We start from the raw sequence: 26,617 nt of genomic DNA, 5'->3' as shown, positions 1-26,617 counted from the left end.
GTGTTTTATTTCCCTGAACCTCCAGAGTATTTTGTTTCCACTAATGTTTCCAGGGTTGCATATGGTCTGCGCTATCACAAGAAGTTGATTCATGGTCTAAAACTAAATTATTAATCGCTTAATTTCAACCGCATTTAATACTCCCCACATTTTTTAAAGCCCCTGGGAAATTACATTTCCATTCCTAGTTCATTCCAGGCGACAGGAAGATAAAATGGAAGTGACTCGTTACAAGACAGACAAATGTAAATTCCAAGAAAGTTCCACATGATGTTTAAAATAATAATATCTTGTCGTCTTTGCAATGCTGCAAATCACAGTTCCGTTTATACACAAAGGACTGAGAAAGCATAAAACCACTCTTCTACTAAACATCCGACAGAATTTCATGATTAGGCAAGTGACAGGAACTGTATATATGAATTTATCATGGTGGTGGAGATAGCAGTTCTCACAAATGACAGCTCTAGTGTATGTGCCTAATGCTTTTTCCCTTCCAATGGACTTTGCAACAGGCAGAATGGTCTGTGCCAGCAGCCCCACGGGAGATGATCAGCAGGAGATGCCTGACGAGAGAATAAAGCATGCCCTGAACCTCTGTGGCTGGGAGAAGCCAAAACATGAATAATTTCAAATATGCAGAGAAAACTTCTCACTTCCCTTCCTGACCATATAAATTTCAGGTCTCATCAGCGTTGGAGATGTATTGATATATATACACACAATCATAAGGCTATTTGTCACAAATTAAAATACTGTCACTTCCGTAGCTGTCATTCCCGAACTGCCTCTGCAGTTGCTCATCCAGAATCCTCACGTGATAGCAGCAAAATCTTAATGCAAGAGGCAAACAGAGGCTTTCAGAGCGATTGCTAGGAAATCTTGTTTCCTCCGTGGCTGCTGAAGTTCAAGGTGATTTAGATGCAGCTGGTAATGGAACAACATGAATGACTCGAAACTACTTGAGTCTGATTCCCTATAGGAAAAGGTTTATGTGATCATGACATCTGTGTATCACCCATAATAACATCTGAAATGTCACCCAATTGCAACTAGATTTGACAAAGGAATAGAGGTTTCAAGGATAATGAAGTCCCTGTAAAAAGTGCCCCCCCATTCCTAAACAAGGATGTCTGCATAGCAGCAGCTCACATATTTACACGGGGTTCCAGACTTTATACCTACCCCATCCCCCTCAGGAAAAATGAGTAACTGGTGCTTATGCCTCAGCTGCTGCATATAAATCACAGAATACGCAGTCCCATCATTTTTTTTCTACTGATAATGAGTGCTGGTGTGTGGGAGAGGACTCAGAGGGTTGTGGGGGTTTTATTTTTTTTTTTAATGAAAATATTTTGAACTTTTTTTTTTGACAGTTTAATAATCAAAACAACCCCCAGCCCCTGTTGCCCAGAAGCTGGGAACACTGTATTTTAGTCACCATCAACTTAGTTTTCCTCCAGCATAAAGAGTGACCTGGATCTTGGGAAGTCTGGGGAAGAGGAAAAACATAAACCCTCTCTTTACTTCTTGAAGCATGGTGATCACCCTTCTGTTACATCTGGTGCAGCTGGTGTTGAATGCATATAGATTGGGACATGGGGAAAACCAGGCAAAGCTGAAATACAGAATGAGCAAAAAGTTGTGCCAGGCTCAGCAAAGAAGAGCAAAGAAACTGGTACCTTTTCCAGACAGCAAAAAGAATGAAATTTTCCACCCCACTCCCCTAAAATATCTGTCTCTTCATTTGTAGAAAACAGCTGAGGATGCTATGGATGAGAAACAGCAGAGGAACCAGGTCCCGCCATCAGGATAAGCGGGGCATGGAGCAAAAGGCATGGAGCAAAAGAAACCCTAGGAGAAGTGGCTTCACCTAAGCTGGAACACAGCTTGTGAAAAACAGAGAAGGCATTTTTTAGGTCTCTCTGCACACTTCAAAGAATGCAATGTCATTTTTTATTTGTTTGAATAGAAAATTTGCCTTTCTATGAAACTGTGTATGATACTCAGTCTTGAGGGACTTAAAAAAAATACAGGGTTTTTGGTGGTCATCAGGAAGAGATAAAACTCTGAACCTGTTTAAGTCATACCTCATTAAAAATGCAAATTAAGACCAAAACATCAAAACACAGGCATCCCGCCAGTTGCGTTGTGGAGCTGTAAATTGCTAATCAGACAAGTACCACACTGAGCTTTTCTTGCCTTAGAAGACAAAAACCCACACGCACAATGAGCTGCATAAATGAGCTCCTCCAAACAAGGAAGCAATCAGGCAACTCACTTCCCAGAGTTGCTAATCTTGGGCTGCTGAGTTACTTGTGACCCTCCACGAGCAGCTGCGCTGTGAGCACGGACTTGCCACATTACGAGTTTAGGCTGCGCTGCCATTAAGCAAACGAGCTCCTTCAGGGCTCAGAGCAAGGCAAGGGATTATCAGGAAATGTGTGTATGTGGGGAATCCTGCTCAAAACCCCATTGCTTCTTCTAGGAGTCACCCAATGCATTCAGTTCTTGTCACAAGCTCTGTGGCACTGCTCTCCTTTACTTTTTAATTTCCTCCTTTTCCACAGTGGCAACTCACTATATTCACCTAAAGCTTTGCCCAAGTAATAAAGACTACAAAGAGTTTACTCTATTTTCTGCATGAAGAGAAATCAAATACTAAACTATCCCCAGTGTGCATTAAATATAACCAATAAACAATCATTAGCTGCCATTGGACCATAAAATTTGAAGAGCCCTAAACATATCATGTCGTTCATGGGAGCTCAATGGTTTGTTTCATGTGGCTGTACAGCCTCCCTGTCAGGGTGCAGTAATGGGATATGTATGCACCAGACATGCCTTTCAAGGGTGCAATATAGGTTCTGCTTAATGGAGTTCAGCATCCACATAGCTCACGCCTCCTCCTCCAAATACTGGCAGCAGCACTGCAAATAAAACAAGTTCAGTGGAGCCACCCAAGACAGACCACATTGTTGGATGCTATTTTCTGAGCAGCATTTACATGCATGAAATGTCGGCGCCTGGCTGATGGACTCGGAGGCTGTGTACATACACAGGGCTTTCATTTTGCTTTCTGACAGCTGGATTGCTTACCATGTATATCCTGCTTTATAGCATTCCAAAAGGGGGGAAGAAGGGGGGAGAAACAAAAGAGAGATCCCTGCCATGATGGATTTGATCACCAGTGAATGAATATACCTACAAGTTTCTAAAATATATTGAACCACTCAAAGCGTAGCTGCTTTCCTCTGCAATTTGTGAGAGACTTTGATATGAAACCTAGGGAAGTATGGAAATATGGAATAGCTTCTTGCTGCTGATTTGGGATGGCCTGCTTCTAGCATGACTCCTCTCAAAGGCTGCTAAAGCCATAATTGAGCTTTTACTGAATTTTAGATGCAAGTCATTTTCAAACACTAACTACAAATGCAAATACTATTTTCTTTGCATTTTGCAGCATTTCCCACCATTACCCTTGACATCATATCCATCAAGGAGATGGATGGACTTGGTAAACACATGGGATAAGGCAAATGATTTGTCCTTTAAATTATTTTTTTTAAGTACAATCCCAGTATCTTCTTTTTTGCAGCCTAACTTGAGCTGTGTCCATTTAAGACCCAGCAGCTGAAGACATGGCCTGTAAGAAATGGTAACTTGGAAGTTCATGAGAGCATCACCAGAATCTCTTTGGCAATGTGGGGGAGCCACAGTGTCTGCAGTGGGGTTTCCTGCTTTTCATCTTCATTTGAGAGGTTAGAATCAGAGTAAGGTGAGATGCAACATTTCTGATTTATCTCAAACACAGCTGAGCTAGCCTGAATGGGATGATCTTTTAAGGGAATCTATGCTTCTGCTTAGTCACAAAAGCAAATTAGTCTCCTAATATAAGGGGTTTGAACTGTTCTAAAACAAACAACCACCAACAAATTACCTAGGAAAAGGATCAATCCCTATCCTTGAATTAATTAAGTGTATAAGAGCATCTTTATGGAGCAGCTACTCCAAAATGCCAATATGAATAATAGGACACGGGACACTTCAAGAAAATCACAAGCACCAAGTGATGAGTAAAGCAACAGAGGGAGGAACAACTGCCTGTTCCTGGCTATGTAATCTGGGCATGTGTTATAGGAGGGTTGGATTTAGAAAGGAAAATAAAATCAAGAAAACTCTACACTGCGTGTTTGAGCAAATCATTCTGAGACTTATGAATGGTGGCACCAAATGCCAGGCAAAAAACAAATAACACTAACAGCTCCATAAGTCCTGCTTAAACAAATGCAGTAAATAATGGAGGGAGGCAAGTAATATATTCCAGAGGATGTTTTACAAAACCTGGCAAAACCAAGCAACTTCTTGCAATCAAATTATGTATGCCTGGCATATAGTTCACTACAAATTCTAATCAGTTCTACCCTTCTAATAACATTATACTGAAAAATACATCATCATCCATCAACCAGATGGAGCATGATAGTTATACAAAACATATTGTATGGTTTTTATTTTCCTCTGTGAGAACGTGATAAAATTGTACATTCTGGAATTAAAAATTATAAATAAATATTTTAGATTTGCAAATCTCTGTAAATATTTATTTGCAAAATATTATATATACATGTTTAATCATTTAAAATACCACTTTGTGCTGTGGTGAGGAAGACATATTTTATTGGCACACACACAGGACTGCTGCCTCTTCAATGCCAAGATAGCGAAGTATTCGCTTCAGGGAATTTCAGCCAAACTTTCTGCCTGTACCTTCCATGCCATGGAAACATTTTGGCAACCATAGTCTATTTGCAAAAGCCAAAGGGTGAACAATGTGGAAAGTAGCCACAAAATACTACACTGTAAACTAGACAGGTTAGAACAGCGCTTCAGCAATGGCAGATGTGCTGTCCTTTCCAGACTGCTGGAATATGTTTGAGGCTCAACGTGCCCGATGTAGGCCACTGTGAAGAGCTATGTCCTCCACAGGAACACCATAGCTAAGAATAAATTTGTCTAAAGGAACAAGGCAAACTGTTTCCATACCTGATTTAATAGGTGCTTATATAATGCTGAAGAGGGGGAGTGAATAGAAGAGCTTGTTGGGGCAGGAAGCAGGTGGCAACCGATGGAAAATCTTCAAAAATGGCAATCAGCTGTTGTGTTACCTATTCTTTGCCCTCTAGGCCTGTAAAAGTCAGTCAAACTACTTTGGATAAATTGGTAGAGTTCCTAAAAAACTTACACCCTCCTACCCTTATCTGTAGGAGATTTCCTTTCCTTTCCATAAAGTGTGACATTTATACAAATTCAGGTCGCTGCTCTCCTACTCATGGGAGGAACACAACACAAATATCCATCTGGGATCCAAGCTTGCCTGCTGGCATGGTAATGGATCAGGAGCAGTTCCACTGCTCTACAGATCCGCTTTTTCAAAAAATAAAGGTTCATATATACAAATAAGGTTTCAGGCAAAAATCTGCAGTTGAACCTAACAGAAAATCAAATGCTGCCATGGCCTGACCTGATCTATGGCAATTAAGAGCTTCAGAACCACCAATGGCTCTTTACTATATATGCCTTCATATTGAGACCTTAACTCAGTTAAAGTGAGACTGGAAAGGCAGACTGGCAAGGGAAGGAAAAAAAAAAAGGTCAATAAAAACACACTGTTAATCCTATTGTAGCAAAGACGGCAAAGAGAATCAAAGGCTCAATCTTCCCCTTGTTTTCCATTCGATGGTGTTGCATGATAATCTAACTTGTGCTTTCATACCAGCTTCAGCAATGTTGAAAACACTTAGCAATATTCATAATGATAAATGATATAGCTGTTCTGATTTGCAAAGAGCCTAATGCATTCCATAGTCACCACCTATTTTGCCTGGAGGCTCTGTTAATTGATAGAACAGTTTTAAAAAAAGAGGAAGAAAGAAAGCAGTATTTTTATCCAAATAAGAAATACTCTTTGGTTAGAGAAGGAGGATCTTGCTGACATAGTACCAAACTGAGACTAGGGACAGCCACCTCTGCTGATGTTATGCAATGATGTGACAAAATTTTCCTCTACTGACTTCCCTAGAAAATACCTTTGCAAATCACTTCCTAGTGGGGAATTTGTCCTGCAAGAAACACAGAGATAAGGCAAGGCATGCCTCTTGGCTGAGCTCTGCCTGAACAATTCCTCTGGGCTCCTCATGTCCATTTGTTGTCCCCTCTCCCATCTTTCCTGAGCAGGTCCAAGCAAAGCCAAGGTCACTCACACTTTGTCCGTGCCGTAGCTCCGGTAGTCCACTGCTGCCGACACGGCCACAATCAGCGCAGGCATGCCATACCCCACCAAGTAGAAATACTTCCTCCGGGAGTGCTCGCTCTCAAAAACCTCCACCAGCATGATGTACAGCTGCACACCCTCCAGGAACATCCAGGTGAAAGCTGCCAGGAAGAAGAAGTGCAGGAGGGCAGCAAAGACGGCGCAGGCAATCTGCATGAGGATTGAAAAGAGCAAGGGAAGGTGTTTGTAGCATGATTAATTAATGCAACAGTCAGGAGTACTCTTACTTGGAGGCTTAATAAAAATGAGGGTGTTCTTATCATCCCTCTCCAAATGAAGAACTTTTTTTCACTTGGGAAATATGTGTGAATTGTTTTAAAATAGTAAAAGCATATATATAAGTGATAGTAAAAGATACAAAGGTAGGCACATACACAATCATGCAAATAAGCCCATGAAGATGTACACGGTATAAGCTCATTTTTACAACCTGCTTATTAAACATACACACATTGACAAGTAACACACATACAGCCCCTGAAATCACAGCAGGCATCAGCATGTGAGTCCCAGTTATCAGCTGGGGGCCCAGCCCTGTGAGGACTCATGAATGAAGACAGTGCTGGAATGTTTCTCACTGATCAAACACAGCAGATGCCCTGAGACAAGAGCCTGTGACAGAAGCAGAAAGTGCTTTGTCTCTTACCGGCTGGTCAGTCCGGTTGATGCCGATGAGGAAGAGGAGCTCTGCCACGAAGAGGCTGATGCACAAGTTCTTGTGAATCGTGTTGCGGTCGCTCTGCAGCCCACGGAAGAAGCAGAAGGTGAAGATGCAGATCAGGAGGCAGACAAGTGAAAGCAGGATGCCAACCCATGTGATGAAGTCCAGGAGCAGGTCGTGGACTGCATCGCTGTGCTGAAGGTAAAACAATAAAATCTCATCAGGTGCATGATGCATGACTTCTAATGCACAAAGAGTAAGGTCATCTGTGACACAAGGCATGAATAGCAAAAAGATTAAATGCACCTAAACTTGAACCCTGCAGCAAGAAAGCTGCAACCTGAAGCACAGACTCCAAAGCATCTTGCAAGCTGCAGGTGCCCTGAACAGACTCAGACCCCAAAACCTTGCAGAAGCATAACGCTGTTGATGAAAACACTGAGATATCAGGGCTAGTCTTGCGTGCAGCTCAGTCTTGCACAAGCATGGCAAAGGAGTGCCTGGACACCCAGTATACAGAACCATTGAACAGAGTGATTCAAGTGTAAAAAAGCATTTCATGCTAACAACATCATGTCCAACAACTGCAAGTCCATTACAACCATTTGCCAACAGTGAAAAAAGACTCTCTTTAAATGTTCAGAGATGTATGAGCTTGGAGGCTTTGGAAAGAAAGAGATTGCTTAATTTTTTTTTCTATTTCCACAGGGGAAGGAGAAAGGAAGTTTGATTTTTCTTTTTCAAACCCTGGAGTTATATTTTAGAACTCCTGGGAAGTCAGATTGATCCTGAGAACATTACCCAGCAAAAAAAAAGACAGACCTTTTAACATGGATTTGCTTTTAAACTGTAACAGAACAGTGATTTTAAGACAGCCTGGAAAGTGACTGATTCCCTGCGATGAACTTTTAACATGGATGTACTTCAAAGCCATGCAAACAAAGCCAACGCAAAACTAGGCAACAAAGTTTTCTGAGAGTCAGGATAGGTGAGCCTTGGCTCTGCTGACAAAACACTGCTGCACTGCTCCTGAGCTAACACTGCATATCCCTCATGGAAAGAGGAGGCACGTGATGAGACCCTCCTGGTGAGAGCATCGCACTACCTTCCCTATTCAGGCTGTAAAACTCATCCATAATTCCCCAAGGTTCCACCAGATGTGGTGAAATTATAGATATCATTACTTAACAAAATGTAAATAAAACACAAGAAATACATGGTGAGCCACCAGATGACTACTTGGGTGTAAGTAGTTTGAGTCAATGAGCTGGGGAAAAGACTGTCTGGAAATCTCTGGGGGCATTTCACAAAGACCAGAGCACCTCAAAGCCCAGCTTTGTGGTCCACCAGGTTGTGTTATAAATGGCAATCCCATTCTCCACCATTTCTGGCGTTTCGATGACTTGGGCATTAGGTAGGCTGGCAAATACAATAGTGTCACACTTCAAAAAGACAGGGCAAAGTGGAAACATTTTTCTCTTCATGGGATAAAAGCTTATGACAGATGGAGAGAAAAGGTGATTAATTTATCCATTTTCTTTGCCTGCTTGCCAATTATAAAGCCGCATCAAATGTCAGGCCTTTCCCAATATACACTCTGCTATGTCGGCACACGCAAGAAACATCTCAAACCTTTCAGCTCTTTGGCTTTACCAGCATGAGTGAAAGGCATCAAATGACAATGAAAGATGGGGAGTGATTCTCTGCTCCATCCCTTCCATGCTGGAAGTTTTGTCTCCAGGAAGACTCGGAGGTGGAGAGATGGAGGGCTCCTTTGCCCAAACCCCCTTGCATCTCTTTCCAACTATTTCCAATACCTAAGGAACTAGAGGTCACGAGTCCAAAGGGGAGACAAGAAATCATTGTGTGCTTTCTGTGGCTCATGACAGAAATGCCTATTCCAGCCAGCTCATCCAGCAGCGCCCAGAAACCTGACAAGATGAAGCACATCATTTCCCTGGCAGCTGCACATTGCTTTATCTCAGTGTCATTCCAGATCATCCATCCCTCTTAACTCTGCGGAAAAATGTTAATGCAAACCTTGCACCTTGCAAATCATTCTTTCTTTTGTCTGAGGCTGCAGGGGAATGGCAGGAGAACATCTCCCTGAACAAACCCTCATCTGATTAGATTGGCCTGCCAGGCTGAATGGACCAAGAGCTCTTGGGCTGGGCAACAGGAGAAGGCAGCTAATGCAGGTGGATGCAGGGACAAAAAAACCAGGCAGACTTTGGCCAGATGCACACGCCCCGCCCAGATGGAGCCAGATTCATCCATCCCAAGACAAATTTAGCACGGTGCAGGGAAAAGTCTCCAAGGGCTTCTTCTCTTATGGGTCCCAGCTCCTGCACCTCTTATCACAATACCACAACTCAGCTGAATTTAAGACATGATACAGGAATTACAGGTTTTTTTTTGCTCTTGGAGAGGGATCCTACCATCTAGGCTCTTTGCCTTCTTCAGGGAAGGGCTGCTTGCCCAAGAAGCTCGCCATGCTTAGCAGTAAATATGCTTCATTGCTGTATCATTATTATTATTACTATAACCACTCCTACTGCTTTTCTTTTTAATATTAATTGTAAAGATAATACTGATTTTATGTACGTAACACTCGTCCCTGGAGTGCTGGGAAACAACCATAAAAACAACTTCTCCGTAATTACAAACTCCCTACCCAAACTCAACAAACTCACAGAAGAACAAACAGAAAGGAATAATAACAATGAACTGGGAACGAGAGCAATTTAAAAACACCTCAGGGAAAAAGAAAATATGAATTTGGAGCTTTTCTAGTAAAGTCCAAGAGAAGAAGTGAGTTGAATTTTAAAGACTGGGTACACTTCTGCCTGTTTGGGATGCCCTCCTTCAGGGCTACTGCAGAGCAAATGGATGATGAAGACTTGATAAGCACTGGCACCCTCCCCATGGCAGTGCCAACTGCTCCCTCAGGGCAGGCACATCCGGAGTTTGTACACCAGCAAGTACAACAAAAGGCAACTTGCCTTTTGCTGGAGACTAAAACCTGTAAATTACTGCACTGTTACATCAATCAGAATAACATGGGAAGGGAACAACAGTGGTAACCTCTCCCAATGCCATGAGGTTTTCCTTGCTATCACCTGATCACTGTGTGACAAACAAGGAGCACCATAACCTGGTTTACACAGGTGGTATATGGAGTTCCAGGGTTAAATACGATACAGGGCACACCAAGATTTTGTGTACAGGTCTCAGCCTTCAAGCCCGGTCTCTTAACCACAGAAAAATGCAAGAAGAGCAAATCTTCTCTTTACCAGTCCAGCATAGTTCAAAACTCCTTGACTGAGGATAAAACAGCTGAGATGTGCACGCTGACCACTGAATCACAGCACGGTGAAGGTTGGAAGGGACCACCAGTGGAGTCGTTTGGTCCGACCTCCCTGCTCAGTTTCAAGTGGTCTCTGTGCCACTGATCATAACCCTCTGGGATCTGCCATTCCCAGAAGATCCCTAGGAATATCTTTCCAGCACAATGAAAGCCCTAGTGTCTCTAAAGCATGCAACATACATCTGAGTCCACCAGTGTACTGACTACAGTCATCTCTTGCTTCTCAATGATCTTCCCAAATACTTGGGCAACCAGAAGAGCCCACGAGAAATATCAGATATCAGTCCAAGAGACAATTGCTGACATCATCAACCAAACAACTCCTTGCCCAAACGCACCATGGCTCTCCAGACTGGTGCTACATGGTATAGCATGCAAGACACCGAGGTTTGTTACCACTGAGCTACACTCACTTCACAGAATAAGCTGACACACAGATTATTTTTAGCACAGGAACAACTTACTAAGTTGTTCCTTACAAAAAACAATACACTTCAGTGACAGGGTTTCTATAGTAAGTATGTTTTACATTTATGATTTAGTAAATGCAAAGCCCAGTGAAAAGAGATGTCTTTGGCTTTGGGATAAAGATCTGGTTTTTTTCCAGTGGGGCCAAGAGCAGTAGGAGGAGAGTGCTGACAGGGATTTGTGCAGGAGGAGTTACAGGAACACTGGTAGCAACCACAGCAGGGTGAGCAGGCAGCCCCAATATTATCCAGGCTGGGAAAATCAATGAGCAGCTCTGGCAGTGCCTGTACACCACAGCTGAGCTAATAAAAACAAATCCCAGGGAATGTCAGCTTATGACAGAATGGCTCTCCCTGAGATGAACAGCCATTTCCTCCCTTATTAAAAACATCAGCAGAAGAAAACAGCAGCCAAACCAATCTGCCAGCAGCAAAGGACACATTCCTTTGCCTAATCTGTCCTTCCAGGAATGGAAGAAGTAATATCTTTGGGGGTGGAAGAATAAGCAAGCAGTAAATAAAAACACAATGTCATCAAACTAGCTCAAATATGACCGCTCAGTGCCTGGTGGGAGCTGGCAGAGTGCTGGGCTGGGCAGAAACCCAAGTGGGACAGGTTTGAACTTCTGTGCATTGCTGATGCTGCTTCTTGGATTTGTAGGTGTGCAGGGTCTCTCTGCCCTTTTTCCCCCATCTCTGGAGCTGAGAGGATTTACTGCTATGACCTGGCTGTAATGCTTTGCTGGCTATGTGCAAAGGGGTTACTCAAGAGGCTCAAAAGCACCAGCTGGGCTACAAGGACTGGGAGGAAACCCCCAGGGATTCCTGAAGTGCATCCAAGCTGGCTAAAGGCATCATCTGCTGTGGCTATGAAAGCATGAGAGGCTTCAAGGGAGAGTTTCCCCTCCTGTGGGCAAGAGGACTAGGAGCCAGGGGGATCCCTTTCCTTTAGCACCCATCCTCTCCATCTTCCCCAAGGATGCACCCAGGGAGGTAGGCAGCTGTGCTCCACAGTGAATACAGCACCCATGGACCTGGTGCACATTGCCTCTGGGCTCTGCAAAGGTGATGAGATCATTGGCACCATCAGGTCCTAACCCAAGAATAAAGAGAGCAAAATTCCCACCTGAAGCCTCCGTGCAATATTCATGTCTTCTGACTTTAGCCATTCACAAGGCTCAGATCCTTAAGTGTTGCTACAAGGTGGTTTAGTCATCTTTCCTTGCCTTAGTCCACGAAGCTGCCTTTGCATATTCTGCATGTACAACAAATGAGCTTCCTCCTCTCCTGCCTTCCTCAGCAAGATGAAGCCCTCCTAGCAGAACTCTCTCCCACAAATTTCTCCCCAAAAATGCAACAGCCTTCCAGCAACTGCCAGAAGCAGCAGCCATTCTAAGTCCTGGAAACCCCCATGGCCAGAACAAAGCTGTAATGGGGACAGGTGTGCATAGAGAAATGGATACAGACCTCACCTCACCATGTGTCACAGACACTACTGCAGATACAACACATGGCAAGAGCCCTCTGTTCCCCCTGCTGCAACTTAGAGGCAGCTAAGGTCAGATTCAGTTGTGGAGAGAAGGTGAGGCTTAGGAATTATAATTGCATCCATCATGCTGCTCTCCCATGATGGCTGGATTTAGGCAGCTCTGATTACTCACATGGCATCTCCAACCCAAGAAATGAGCTACAGAAGTTGTGCCAAACATGGTGTAGACATCCACCTAGCCAAGCTGCCAGAAATGTGAGTTTCTGGAAAAAGCCTGGTCACAGTGTCATCAGCTTCAGCTGTCACAGCGATGGTCCTACTCAGCCAAGTGCCGAGAGACAGCCAGGACACAGTTCCACCACAGCATAGCCACCACTCTGCTTTGGCCCTCACATTCACCCTGCTCTTGGCCAGAAAGGAAAGCAAGACACAGATGCAGCAAGACAGAGATCAAGGCTTAGCACTTGCCAGTGTGAGCTACGTGAAGTTTAGAAGATGGGATCAGCCTGCAATAACTTCAGCCTGCTCCTCTACTGCTTTAGGCAATGGACTGCTACATTCCACTTAGACTTCATATATTTCTATTCCTTTCTCTCCTTAGCTTGTCTTATGCTTCCACTCCCCAAATAATTAGCACAGTGTAACCTTTTTGTGGTAAAGAAAAACACCTGAAACTTTCCTATTAATTGCAACAGTAAAACACCTTTCTTTTTTTCCTCCTTTCTATTTGTATTTAAAAAAGAAGAGTAAGATCTGGCACTCACTACATACTGATGAGGAACATTTATCTACCCTGGGGGTACCTTTGCTTTTTCTGGTTTGGGTGGTTTTTTTAATTGCATTTTCCCACCAGCTCTGAACTTGTTTTCTGGCTGGATAATTTTCCCATGATACATTTAAGATGCATCTGCTATAATTAGTATGATGCAAAGCACAAGCTTATGAAAAACAATTTGTAAATTTTGAATAATTCTACAGCAATTACATAGGTAGGATGGCTTATTTAAGGATGGGATTTGTTCCACAGAATGGGAGCCACCACATTTCTTTTTCAGTGGCTGGAGGGGGACCTGCAGGTGAGGGTCCACTGTTGTTCCCAGCAGTTATGCATCCTGCTTGTGTACAGAGCCAGCTCTTGGTCTTGGATGCTGTTATTTTACCCCAGTGGGTTAATAAGAAACTCTGAGCCCAACTTATTTTAACAGGCAGAAAGCAACTTCAAATTAAATTCTCCTCTTAGTCTGGTCCTAGTCAGACCAGAATTGATTCCAGCAACTTCTACTCTTCTAGCACACCAATAAATCCCTGCTGCCATGGTCAGCTGGTGGCATTTTCTGTCCCTCTGTACAAAGACATATTGCTTTTTGACACTGGAGAGCCAGATGGCCATCAATCACCTCTCCTCAGTGACACTACCTACCAGCTCCACCTTGCCACACACACACTGCTAAAAATTACACCTCAGCCCAAAACTCACAGAGCGGCCATCGAGACCCCTCCTGGAGAACAGGCTCTTGTGCCATGTTACCAGGCAGGGAGAGCATTCCCGAGTAGATGTGACACTTGTCAAACTGGGCCTGGTTTTTTATTAGCAGGACGATGATGTTGGCTCCCCATGATGCCCAGTTTTCAGTCTCATTAGGCAGGGTGCTGTGGACACTCTTTAAGGCAAAGGATGTTCCCCCTATGGATCCAAAAATTCAAACAACTGAAGTCAGGAAACTAAAAATCTCAATCATGGGAGAAAATTGCTTCTGTTGCAAAACTCCCAGCATATTATTAATTATTGTGAGAGATCCTGGTCATTGCCAGAACACTGGTCTAAGAGGTCTTGGCGAAACACACTACGTCATTTCCCCAAGGATCATTCCACCTCCAAGAACACTAACAGGTCATGGAATGACTGAGGAATGCCTTTTTGAACCAGCCACAAGATAAAAAAAAGTCTCAAAATCATATCTATAAGCAGTGAGCATGAGTCAATGAATGACAACAACACCCATTTGTTTTTAAACCTCCACTATTCCAAACCAGCAGGTATTGTGCTGCCAAGACTTTAAAATCAACTCATTACAATGGAATAAGAAATGTCACATAAACCACCTTCTATGCCAAGAGCCACATGGTCACCTCCACCATGGAGCGAGACCGTGCCACCAGGAAGAGCAAGGTGACAAGCAGCTGGCAGGACAAGTTGCAAATGTCTGCATATTTATATCTGAAATATGTGGCTGTGTTATGTGGGAGGAAACCCTGCCCTGCCTTTGCCCTCGGGCCAGGATGATCACTGAGGTGGACATGCCAGGAAGCTGTCCGGTTGTATCAGAGTCAACAAAGTGGAGCCAATTTGGCTCTTACAGCAATGGTACTTTGGCTGCAGCCAAATAATAAAACATGACCTGAAAGTCTTGAGGGCAGTTGCTAACACCCAGGAACAGCCACTAGCTAATAGCACACTGGCTTGGCACTGGGGAAGCTTCCAGCTGCAGCTCTTTCCAACCTGCTGGATGAACATGGGTGAGGAAGGGTCTTACATACTTTTCCTGCAAGTTGATATAACAGCAGCTCTACTTGTCTCACGAGGTTTGGATGGGAAGTGCAGACAAGGCTGACCTATTTGCAGTCTGAGAAGAGGCTTGTTGAGCACTGGGCTGTATCTGCACCAAGCAGCAGGGATCGCCCCCATTCACAGCAGTGGAGCGGATCACTATCGGCACTTCCCAGCTGCAACCTCTGACTGCAGTGACTCAGGCATATCTGTTAATTCCAGGTGAGTGATAACGAGCCAAACACACATTCCTTATGAAAATTCAAGCAATTGTAGGGAATTGGCAAAGCCAGACCTGAACTGCAGAATGCCATCAAGCTGTAAATATGTGCTCTGAATAGGCCTTTTCTTCAGGCATCTCCCAGGACAATGGCACAAACATTTAATGGCATGTTTCCTGGACTAGGACTGACTCCAGAAGAATGAAGTGGTTACCACAACTTGCAGGAGCAACAGATATATCTTGCCCCTCTCAGCTGGACCCAGCTGTTGTGTGAAATGTGCTCCCAGACTCCCATTTCTTTTTTTGCAGAACTTTTGTCATACATGATGCTTATTTGATATATATTATATTGCAGCTCTTTACACTCCTCTTCAGATAATTAAGTGGAACGGAAATACACAAAGCAGTGACACTGGAAGACTACTTTAGAAAAAGCAGTTTTAAAACCATAATAGCTTCTGTGGTTATGCTGGTTATAGAAGTGAATCTGAAAAGTTCTGCCTGCATGGAAGATGCCAGTTTCATATCTAGCTCAGAGCTGTGGATTTTGCTACTGTGCCAGGCACATGAAATGGAGACACCACAGTAAAGAAAATGACTAGGCCAAAATCTCTTGGGCATCAGGGCCTTCTCTTCTTTCTCCAGCAATTTAGACTGTTCTCAACCAAAGACAGCCAAGGCAGCTCAGGAAATGAAGGATCATCGCAACCATTCTCTTGAGTAAAATCCCAAATGTGTGCTTCGCTCCCAAAACCGCTGCTACCATGAGGAACATCTTCCTTCAGGATTAACTTCTTTAGTCATGTGAAAAGCCAGATTTACACCATGGACATAAATGCAGGCAAGGGAACCAGCTGGTCATGTACTAGCCTCAAGTAGATGCCCAGTCTATACAGGATGGTATCAGAAGCTTGCCTCTCATGTGTCACACTCTGCATCTCTCTGTCACACAGTGAGATGCAGACAATGTGTTTTCCCCTTAGTTGGAAGGAGGAAAACAAAACACTGTTGGGTCCATAAATGCACCTCACACAAACACATGTAGCAGTGTATCTTCAGCTGCTACCAGCAGGACACCCAACCTTGCACCTCATGAGACAGGCTGCACATTTCTGTCCCCCTACCCTGCTACTCCCTGGTGACAAAGAGAGGACCCTATGAGAAAGAACCCAGCCAGGAGATGTTCTGTACGAGTTAGCAAAGGATATAGCAATAGCCAAACCTGCTCACTCACTATCCCCAGCTCAGAGCTGCCCATGCCAAGAGCCCAAGACAGGCTTTGCATTGGTGTGGCTATTTCCTGATTCACCACAGAGCAGAAGGAAGACTTACACCAGATGGTTTCTACTTTCAGAGTTACTGTCACACAGCAACTTCCCTGCTCAGCTCCAGTAGTAACAGAATGGTGCCACACATTGACCACTTTCCGTGTCCAGTGCATTGGCAATCTGGGAATGTGCAAGGCCTACCTTAACTTCCACATGTGCCATCAGGACTGCAAAGTTGGTGAGGTGGTTGCAGGAGCACGTGGTGTGTGTCTTGTTAGTTGTCAGGAGGCGACAGCCCTGGGTGGACCAATACCCTGTCATCGTACGCTTCGTGTAGCTCCAGAATGAACAGTTTGGGTTAAAATTTTCTTCTGACTGCTGCAGGGAAGAAATTAATAAATGCAGTAACAATGATAGGCTCTCAGAGATTTCTAAATGCACTACCGAGGCTCTTTGTAACTCTCACCCTTTAATTTTAGATAAACAATTAGCAGTGGTATATACGTCAAGTATTACTTGCCAATACCAGAGAAAGTTAGATTGTTGCTGCACTCTTTGCTAATGCAAACTTACTTCTTTGTTCTTGATTAATTTCAGACATTGACTAAATCCAGCTCTTCAAAACAAGACTGCTTCATTTGCATTGCAGAGCAGAGAAATTAATTGCTTTAAGCAATCAACTTTTGCAACGACCGAGCTTGGCTAGCAGGAGGACTAGCTGTCCTCTTTCACTGTAATTCCACTTCCCTCTTACATCCCCTGCCACCATGATAAAATAACATTATGGTCTATTCTAATTTATTGGTAGTTTTTAATTACAGAATGATGTGTGTCAGCAACCAAGCAACGGGCATCAGCTCAAAGGAGACACTTTACTTCTATTAATGCAATGTAAAAGACACCCTCTCCATAAATAACACAAAGTGCAAAGGAACAAAAGTATAATTCAAAATCTAATCAAGGACTGCTGGGGGCCTCACAGCAGCCAACTTTTGCATCACTTCTTTTCAGAAACCAAAAAAAAAAGAGAGAAGTGCTTTCTGAACTCACACACCTTGATGTGCTTGACAGTAAACACCACAGGATCAGCCAGGTAAACCTTATTGCTGAACTCTTTATTTATTGCTGCCGTGATGACAGGGGAGTTGACAATGACAGAGTGATTGGTCGACATTGCTTCTGTTCCCAGCTTCATGCTGGCATTCTCCGTGGAGAGATAGGTGCCCAGGTTGTTGTACAGCACAAAAGCCACCCTGATCTCACCTAGGAGAGAGGTAAGAGGTTAGACAGCCAGGCTGAGTCACTGGGGTGGCTTTTTGTTTTTCAGACTGCAAATCTTTTCTCTTAACCAACTTCAAAACTGCTCTGAGAAAATGTGAAAGGACCAGGATGTGGCATATGAAAACCCACCTCTTGCCAATTCCAGTGAGCACCAAGAGGTGCAACAAGCCGTCCTTGGATAAGAAGGGCAGAGCTCCTTCTTCCAAAAGAAACTTTTATAAGAAAACAGATGAGCAGAAGACAGACAGGGAAGGTGGGCTTAGTTTTGGCATCAGTAGGTGTAACTGGCTTCAGAAAAAAAGAGGCCAGGTGGTCCATTTCCCACCTGACATCACTTTATTCTCCTGGATATACCTGGGAAACATGTTTCAAGCTGACATGTTGCACAGATGCAGTATAAAACTATAATTTAGTCTAGTAATAAATTGAAACTATCTTAGGAAAACGTAGGGACGAATCTGGAAGAAGAAATCAAAACCTTTCCAACAGAATTCCAATCTCACAAGACAGGTAAAACAAAATTACAGAAATTTCATTTAAAAATACATTTATTCTCCTAATTTGCCAATCAGATAATCAGAAAAACACCATTAGAGAGCCTGCAGAAATCTGAGTCTACCAGTCAACTGTTTTTAACTGAAACCATCCAGTTTGCCTTCTGTTTTGCACATTATTTCACAGCCTATAAATAAGAATGGAATGTGATTAGCTTGTCTTCATATGTATTAGTTGTGGAGAGGTATGTTTTTGTTTCTATATGAATCACCACAGCATCTAAGGAAGGTGAGGCACTGATGACTTCAAAGGTTCCTCCCAACCCAAATCCTTTTATGATAATTCCATTTGTAGCTCTTTAGTGACCTCTGGGCATGTGTCAAACTGGTGAAACTTGATGGGGTTCTGCTTTGACCAGAACTCCAAGGATACTGTGTTTCAAAGTACAAAACTTTCTTTTCATTGCTGACAACAGATAACAGAGTAACAGTCCTGCCCTGTTGGAATTTTGCTACACATCTTGGGCTTTAAACTGTCTCTAAAAGAGATACTTCTCAAATCCTATGTGCAAGCAAGACAACGACAAGACTTTCTTTAGCCATCAGACAGAACTTTGTCAAAAAGTTTTAGAAATTTTAACACATCTGGTCTGGTTGTAACACTGCCCTATCATTCCATGTTTTTTTGCTTTACACAGAGGAGGGTAAAGCACTGGCACAGGTTGCCCAGAGGGGCTGGGGATGCCCCATCCCTGGAAGTGTTCAAGGCCAGGTTGGATGGGGCTTGAGAAACTTAAGCTAGTGGAAAGTGTCTCTGCTCATGGCAAGGGGGTTGGAACCAGATGATCTTAAAGGTCTTTTCCAATCCAAGCCATTCTCTGATTCTGTGCTTTGCCTGCAGTACCAAAGCCTATATATGAGTGCTGTTCCCTGCACACAGATTAAATTTTAAAGGAACTCAGAAATGGAGCATGTTGGGCCCACCAATAGAAGCCTATGAGTTTAAAGTTGGTCTATACTGAGGCTGTAGAGATCAAGAAACATGTCTGCTCAAACTCCTGATCTGGAAATAAATGGCTTGGCAGGATGAAGACTGTTCACATGAAACATCATCTAAAATTTATGCTGTATCAGGAGGTTCATAGGATACAGAAAGGCACTAAAGATTTAGACTCATAACAGTTAATCAACCTTTTCTGCCATGTTGGCTCATTATTAATATTTGCTACCATTGTTTCTTCCCTGTACTTTTTCAGATATTTGTATGGTGCCCTGCTGTGAAGCAGTTTACTCAAATGTGCCTCTTATCCCATCTGAAGCCTCCTACTGCAGAAATCAGCAGTTAAAAGCACTTCTCTGGATTCAGCACTGTGCCCCAGAAGCCCCATAATTTAAGGATCTGATGCATTTTTACCATCACAAAATACCTTTGAAGGCTGTGAATCACTTAGCAACATAATACATTCCCAGTCAGCCAATGTAGCTTGCAGTCAAGGGCATGAGCAAATGACACCACTGTTAATTTAAATATTAACACAGCAATTAATACTTTACTTATAATGGTTAGCCACAAAACAATGCCTAAGGCATGACTGCCTCCTGAGGCTGGTGTGGCCTGAGGTGCCAGACCTACCATTTCGACCATTTTGCTTCAAGGTATTTGCTGACAGCTGAATGGCGCTTCCATGGCCCATGTTCTGGGGAAACTTCAGATCTTCCAGATTCCCATCTGTGCTTAGTCTCGCAACTTCCAGCTCTGTGTGCAGGAGAGACAGACACTAAGAAAAAAATCTCTGCTGAAATAATCTTCAACACGGTATTTCAAAGCTACAAAATGGTGTTCCAGACCAGCTGAGAGGAGGGGAATTAACTTACAATGCTGCATGCTAGAATGTGTTTGGGCTCCTATTTCTTTTTAAATCTTTGCCCTGAAGAAGTTTTAAATTTAATTAAAAAAAAAAAGCGCGCAAATAAATTCTACTCACTGCGGAAGACAAAAGACAACCGGTTCTTGTAAACAAGAACCTCAGGATATTAAGGACAACGGTTAAAATGAAAATCTGAGAATACTAGTTCTCTGCCACTGGCGATTGGTACTTTCTGTAAATGTTATCAGTGCTCAGGATCTGTATTCATGGAAATAGAAAGAAGAGTTGCTCTCATTTTACATATGCACAGTGGGAGTGCTGGTGCTTTCCATCATGCTTGTTTTTTAATTAAAATCAACAATCAGCTGAATAAAGACACAAATTTGTATGAAATGAAATACAATTGCCTTACGATGAACAATCCCCCTGTGAAGCTCTGCTTTCGTTGCTCTAGCACAGATTATACCCTCAAAGCCAGGAGTAATAAAGGCAGGTCAGGCGCTCATTTTCCATGGGATTTCAAGGATAGAGAGCTGCCTTATTCCTTTAGGCTCTCTTGGAAAGACTTTTAAGTCCTTCAGACAAAGGCCCAAGACATATCTAACAAATCGCTCTCCAATTAATCTAGGGACCAGGACCAAAGCCGGGCTTCACAGCCTTTACTCCTCCACTGGCTGCTCTCGGAGCTTATGGGATTTGCCCCTTACGGATGTTGTCAGTGTTCTCCCGGACGATGTCTGTCTTCAGCAGGTTGTCAGCCAGCACAAAGGCACTGTCCTCCACCGTGTCCAGCAGCTTGGTGGCCGCGCGCTGCTGCTCGCTCGCGTTCAGGTCCCTCCACGCGTTCAGAGCCTGCGGCTGCAGGAGGTTGTTCACCGTCTCCACCATGGCCTGCAAGGCGGAGGGATGGAGTGAGAAAAGGCTCCAGCAAACCTAAAGCACCACAGACCTCTGACATATGCTCCGTCCCATCCTCCACACACATCAGTTTACAGGGGGACGACAGCATCTCCTTCCCCCACCCGTTAGGGCAGCCTGCAATGGAGCAGGACAGCTTCTATACCATCAGACGGGACAGGGAGGAAATACTGATATTATTATAAATGCAGGCTGGGAATGGTGCTTTTCCGCTTCCATTATCATCAGCTCTGGGCTTGGAAAAAGGAGGAATTAGGGCAGGTGGGGAAGGAGGGGTAGGAGGAAGATGACGGTTAAGGAAACATGCAGGAAAAACCCGTCTGCAGCACCAGAACTCAAGAGCAGGGCTGGGGCACTCAAGGAAGGTGTTTGGTATCTGCAAAGGCTACGCTCCCTAAAATATTTCCCACCACATAACCTCTGGCAGGCAGCCATGAAGACACAGAGATAGCTGAGTTACACCACTTCATCCAGAGCAGCAGCAGCAGGTGCCCGTAGAGATTTAGATAAGACACTGCATTTCAAATCACTGCGTTCAGGAAGGAGCCAGCCCTGCGGAAACTGTTCCAGTCCCTCCTACAGCGCACCTTCTGCCCTGGGCTGCCACGCACAAAGAGCTCTCCCATGGATAACTTCCCACAGGTTAATCTGGATGCACACACAGGATCACACAAAACTGCACTGGTCTCATGACTGCAAAATTACTGCAGTAGAATTTACCCAGACTGAAGGCTTTTCTCAACCTAAGTCCTCTGCTTAGTTACTAACCAGAGCTGACTCAACCACTTTTCAGTGAACATTTTTTAATGAGACCAGCTGTACCAGTTGATAGAACTGATTGTTCAGAGGAAAAGGATAAAAAATAAGCTACTTTGATCATGCTTTCTTCAGCTGGTTAGGGCCTAGTCACCAGGCAGGCCTACCCCACAGAGAAACACCTCCACTGCCAGCTAAGGCTGACTGCAGAATCCAACCTCCCATTCAAGATGAAATTGCTGTTCATAATGATTTTCTGTATGCTGAGCACAGACGCATCAAGCTCACTCCTCTGCTCCGCAAGCTGATATCAGTCCCGTGGGACTTCAACATTTTCCAAGCCTCAAGTGTGCCCCATGGGCTCACTGTCATGGGAATACTTCATCATTTATTCCTGATACTGTTGCTAAACCCATGGGTGGAAAGAAGCTGTGGCATAGCCCATTCTCCAGCAGAGCCCTCGGGAAGAGTGCTGCAATGGCAACACGTGGCACGGAGAATCCTGACTCACTCACCAGTCATGGTCAGGTGCAAATGAGCAATGGGACGATACGATCACACTGAACTAGAATTTATTGCTATATCCACATGACCTTACCTGGCATTTCAATTACAGCAAGGTTCGAGGAGAAAAAAGGCAGCTAGAATGCCACTGTTGGTGCTTTTAATCCCAGCAAAGATACCTTCCTTGAGTATGGAAGGTTTCTCACACCATCAGATTTCCTGTTGGGAGACTGCACCATAATTGGGCTCCTCTGACAGCACAAAGTTTCTACTTTCACAGTTACATTTATTCATGGTCAATTAACTCATTTGTTCTTATGCCAAAGCTCTCTTATACCATAAACATAATACCTCGCTCATTTGGTCTTAAGTGGAATTTGATAAGCATAAAGCAATTTTTTAAACTGATTATTAAACTGATTTTCCTGAATAGTCTAAAAATTATCTTAACACATTTGCTATGCACTTGCAACAAGCTGGTTAAAATTAGTAGTCAAGAAGAAATAAAATCCATAACATTTAAATCTGATATTTTTCTGTGTTTCAGAGTTTGGAAGCCTGTTCTCTGCAGCTCTTAATAAAATTCTGTAGTATACTTTGGTAGCTTATCTCTTCACAGGCAAAAAAAAAGGTGGTGTTCTTTTCCAGTGACCAAAAAGCTTGATTATTTTGTGGTGCAGCTTCTACACAACATGGTGTAAAGACCTTTTATGCCTGGAAAGCAGAAAATGAGGATTTTTCTCCCCTTTCAATGTCATCACACAATTTGCCTTCCCTCCATTTAGCTCAGTTCCTACCATTGTCTTAAATTCTGTTAAAACAACTTCCTGCATACTTTTATCAATATCTGAATGGTGGAAAATGTCTTTGCAGCAGATCCAGCTCCTGGCTCTGGACAGAAAGGTAATGTCTATTCATCAGAATATGAAACAGATACTGAAATATCTGCATTACAGTGAAACATCTGCTGCAAAGACTTTCCCCCAGAAAAAAAAAATATTTTATCTAATGCATTAGTTGTTTTTTTTTGTTTTAGATGTGCACATATGTGTGCATGCAAGTTTGAGAGAGAATACCAGTTAAGCCTAATGTACTGCTTCCTGCACCATGTGCACTCCCCACCCAGTGCTGAGCATCCCTCCTCTCTAAGTGAAAACCTGAAACCAGCCACTTCACATCACTTTGGGTCTGGGGTCAAACACAAAAGCTCTAGGAAGATTTCCAAGGACTTTGGGTCACATCCTTGCCATGTATCTGAACAAAGCTGGTAGACTGTCTTTGTTGGCATTACATCCGAGATTAATTTAGTCCCTAGCTTTTCCCAGAGGGTCATTCCCCTCACCTGTCTCAGTGCATTAATCAAGTGTTCCCCACGTTATATTTCTGAGTGCAGCACTTCATTATGGCCGAGTGCTGTGGGCTGAAGCCAAGGAGATGAGGTGCTAATGAAATGTTTGCATTTTGGACAGGAGCTGAGGTAGGTGTTTAAATGAAACAAAACAGCTGTTATAGCAACAGTGCCTTGTGAGACAGAGATGCCAACTGGGAAAAGTTGGGCAGGGGAGTGGGAGTTGTGGGAAAGCAGGCACACATGACAAGGATAGGCCTGTGTCTTTACATTTAAGCTGAGCCTTTGTGATTTACATGGGTTTGGCACCTGGTCCAATGACTTTGTGGTCTGATGAAGCTCCAGCATAGAAGAAACAGCTGTGCCAAACCTCCAGAAAAACTCAGTGACCAGCTGGAGGAGGTTTAGCCCTGAGAGAGAACCTTCAAAATGCAGAAGGCATGGGATAGGTATGCTTGGAAGCTGATGGCTTGATAGGTTTTACCTGAGATCCCTGGGGATCCTGATAAATGTGGGGACTCTCAGAGGGAGATAGGAAAGTTCTGAGCTAGTTTCATCTCACCCCACTTCTAGCATTTAACACGCAGCCAAGTAGGGAGCCCAGATACTCTCTAGTTTGTCTCTCCCCACTGGAAGTAGAAGAAACTACCCCAAGGATTATCCTCATTTCACCCAAAGCCATATGAGATAAACCCATCCATAAAGAACCAAACATCTGTTACAGGATGCTGCATGACCTCCATGGAAGACCCTGTCCTTGTTTCCCAAGCTGAAAAACTATATCTCCTGCGGTTTTCTTTTCTTCCTCTGCCTGATCCTTCTTCCAAATGCAACTCAGCTGAGCTTCTTGCAAAATAAAAATGTGGGGCTTGGAGCTCAAACATACCTCACTCAACACCATGCACAGCATGGCACCAAACCAATGCTGTGATTGCTTGGACTTAAAGAGTAGACAGCACAAGCACACAGATGTGCCAGGAGAAGGACAAAAGTAACTCAAATTAGATCAAGAGAAAGCTTTCATTAAGCACAGCTTGCTTGTTTGTAGGCTAAGATCAAATGAGGGAAGAAGAGCATGGCAGAGGGGGCCAAGAGGGCAGACTTTCCATTTTTCTGTGCTGAGGTACATAGCACATCTTTATGCTCTCTGTGATGTCAGGGTATCTATACATGCAAAGCCAAACCCTCTAATTACCAGCCTGTAAGAAGCAACCATCCTGGGTCACAGAATTTTAGACACAGTGGACCTTTCATGTCCCCAGCAGCGACTGCAACTGGACATCGAGAGAAGAGCAAGACCCTGCTGAGCACAAAAGACAAATCCCATGATGGTGATGCCTTTCATTAAGTGGTTATATAGAACCACAGACTGTTTCTTCAATGCAAATAAATGTTAATCAATTGTAGACGGAGGTTTTTCCCAAATAAGGGCAGGTGCTCATCGTTTCCTGGTTCTATCCTGAGGTTACAAAGAAGAATCAAAATATAAACCTTCCTTCTTAGACACTTACAAACTGGTATTAAAAGATGCATTGTAAAAAGGAAATTAATTAGAAGCCTTACAGTAATTATGCATTACTAAAAGGCCAGTTGTATGTATCCCATTGATTTCCTTTGTGACAGCTGCTACATTTCATTAAACTGAATTTTGCTTGTTCATCTTCTCTTCCCTTCTCTCTTCTCTTCTCTTCTCTTCCCCTTCCCCTTTCCCTTCCCCTTCCCCTTGACACGTCTGGTGAGAATACCTGGCTGTGTGGCATGCAGTTAAAACCTAGGAGGTTTGAAGTCTGTATATATCCAGTGATACCATATCTATTTAATTTTCTCTCACTGTAGCAACATCCAAGACATCACTCTTTGATTAAAAAGAATTTTGCAATGTAAAATCTCTCTTTAGCTGGGACTCAACACTGAAAATCACTAGGAGATGTTACAGGTACTCAGCTCATTGCCAAATTTGGCACCAGACTGCAACGTGCCATGGTGCTTAAGCACAGCAGCCCTAACCTTAGAAAACCAGCACTTTCCTAGAGTTAGGATCTCTTTAAACCTTTTTTGTTCATTTTGGCTTCTTGCTGAGCAGCTGATGGAAGACCAAAAATCTCAATATACCTACAGCTGGAGAAAATACTGCTTTATGGCAAGTGAATACCAGCAGGTCCTACAGGGAATATTGGTTGAATCCTTCTGTTGAGTAATTTTCAAATATGCAGTTTGTCCTTCCTTACAAAGGAGCATCTTCTTAAGAAGAGACTGAACACACTGTATACTTTATTTAGCATGAAACTTACATCAAGGACTTACCTCCTACAGCAGCTTTGGGAGAAAAAGGATGGTGGCACAGGGCAATAGAGTACCACTTTTGCAATGACATCTCTAATTAAAACATCTGAATTTTCTAACTTATAAAGCCTTGTCTCGTACTGCTGACACTTCCTTGATCTCACAGGAACATCTCATGCAGCACACTTTGAAAAATTAGGATATAAGGAGCTACAGCCACGTGGCTTTGCATAGGTAGGCTAAAATCATGGCTGATGCATGAAGCAAGCAGCACTTTGGTACCCCTGTGCCAAAGGTGTTTGCCAGCACAGGCTCATCCAAAGAGATTTGCTCACCCTTCCTGAGAACAGCAGTTCTCAACCTGTAGAGTGCAATCACACAGGCACAGCCTCAGGCCATGCTTAAGGCCTGAGTTTCTGGTCCTGCATGAGGTCTCCCCACAGAGCTCCAAAATAAATGCGTTGTCTTTATCTGAAAAATGCAAACACATAACTCACCCACTTTTTATAACAGCTTGAGGTTTTGTGGCAAATCAGCAGAGAAAAAAGCACAAAACTCCTTTCAGGGCCACACTTCACAGTGCAAATGAAAAACCCATCAGAGAGCAGATGCACTGAAATGTTGATATGGTACAATGATCACAATGTTATGCTCTTTTTCCCTTTTTTCTGACTGGAAAGCAGTGGTACTTGAAAAAAGCTTACTTGTCTCCTTGCTCAAGAATAGCTGCTTTTGCTCTGTATCCATATTAAACACCCAGTGCTAAAACAAACCCTTTCCTCAAGCTATCAATATTTGCAAGCCTCCA

General features: G+C 43.4%; 1 protein-coding gene across 8 annotated transcripts in view; it reads right to left on the bottom strand.

Annotated features, from left to right (window-relative positions):
• The window catches only part of ADGRL3 (adhesion G protein-coupled receptor L3), a 515,246-nt gene that overhangs the window by 57,309 nt on the left and 431,320 nt on the right, over positions 1 to 26,617 (bottom strand). For 7 of the 8 annotated variants that reach the window (XM_059844075.1, XM_059844074.1, XM_059844068.1 and 4 more), the window contains 6 exons: positions 20,708 to 20,891; positions 19,766 to 19,888; positions 17,412 to 17,620; positions 16,559 to 16,735; positions 6,981 to 7,190; positions 6,264 to 6,484 (listed from right to left, as the gene is read on the bottom strand). In XM_059844075.1, coding sequence (XP_059700058.1) covers positions 6,264 to 6,484; positions 6,981 to 7,190; positions 16,559 to 16,735; positions 17,412 to 17,620; positions 19,766 to 19,888; positions 20,708 to 20,891 — 1,124 coding nt within the window. The remainder of the gene's footprint in view (positions 1 to 6,263; positions 6,485 to 6,980; positions 7,191 to 16,558; positions 16,736 to 17,411; positions 17,621 to 19,765; positions 19,889 to 20,707; positions 20,892 to 26,617) is intronic. The other variant, XM_059844072.1, reaches the window with a different exon arrangement.

This window comes from Haemorhous mexicanus, chromosome 4, assembly GCF_027477595.1.
Source record: "Haemorhous mexicanus isolate bHaeMex1 chromosome 4, bHaeMex1.pri, whole genome shotgun sequence".
Classification (NCBI taxonomy): domain Eukaryota; kingdom Metazoa; phylum Chordata; class Aves; order Passeriformes; family Fringillidae; genus Haemorhous; species Haemorhous mexicanus.
This window is presented reverse-complemented; position numbering and strand designations above follow the sequence as displayed.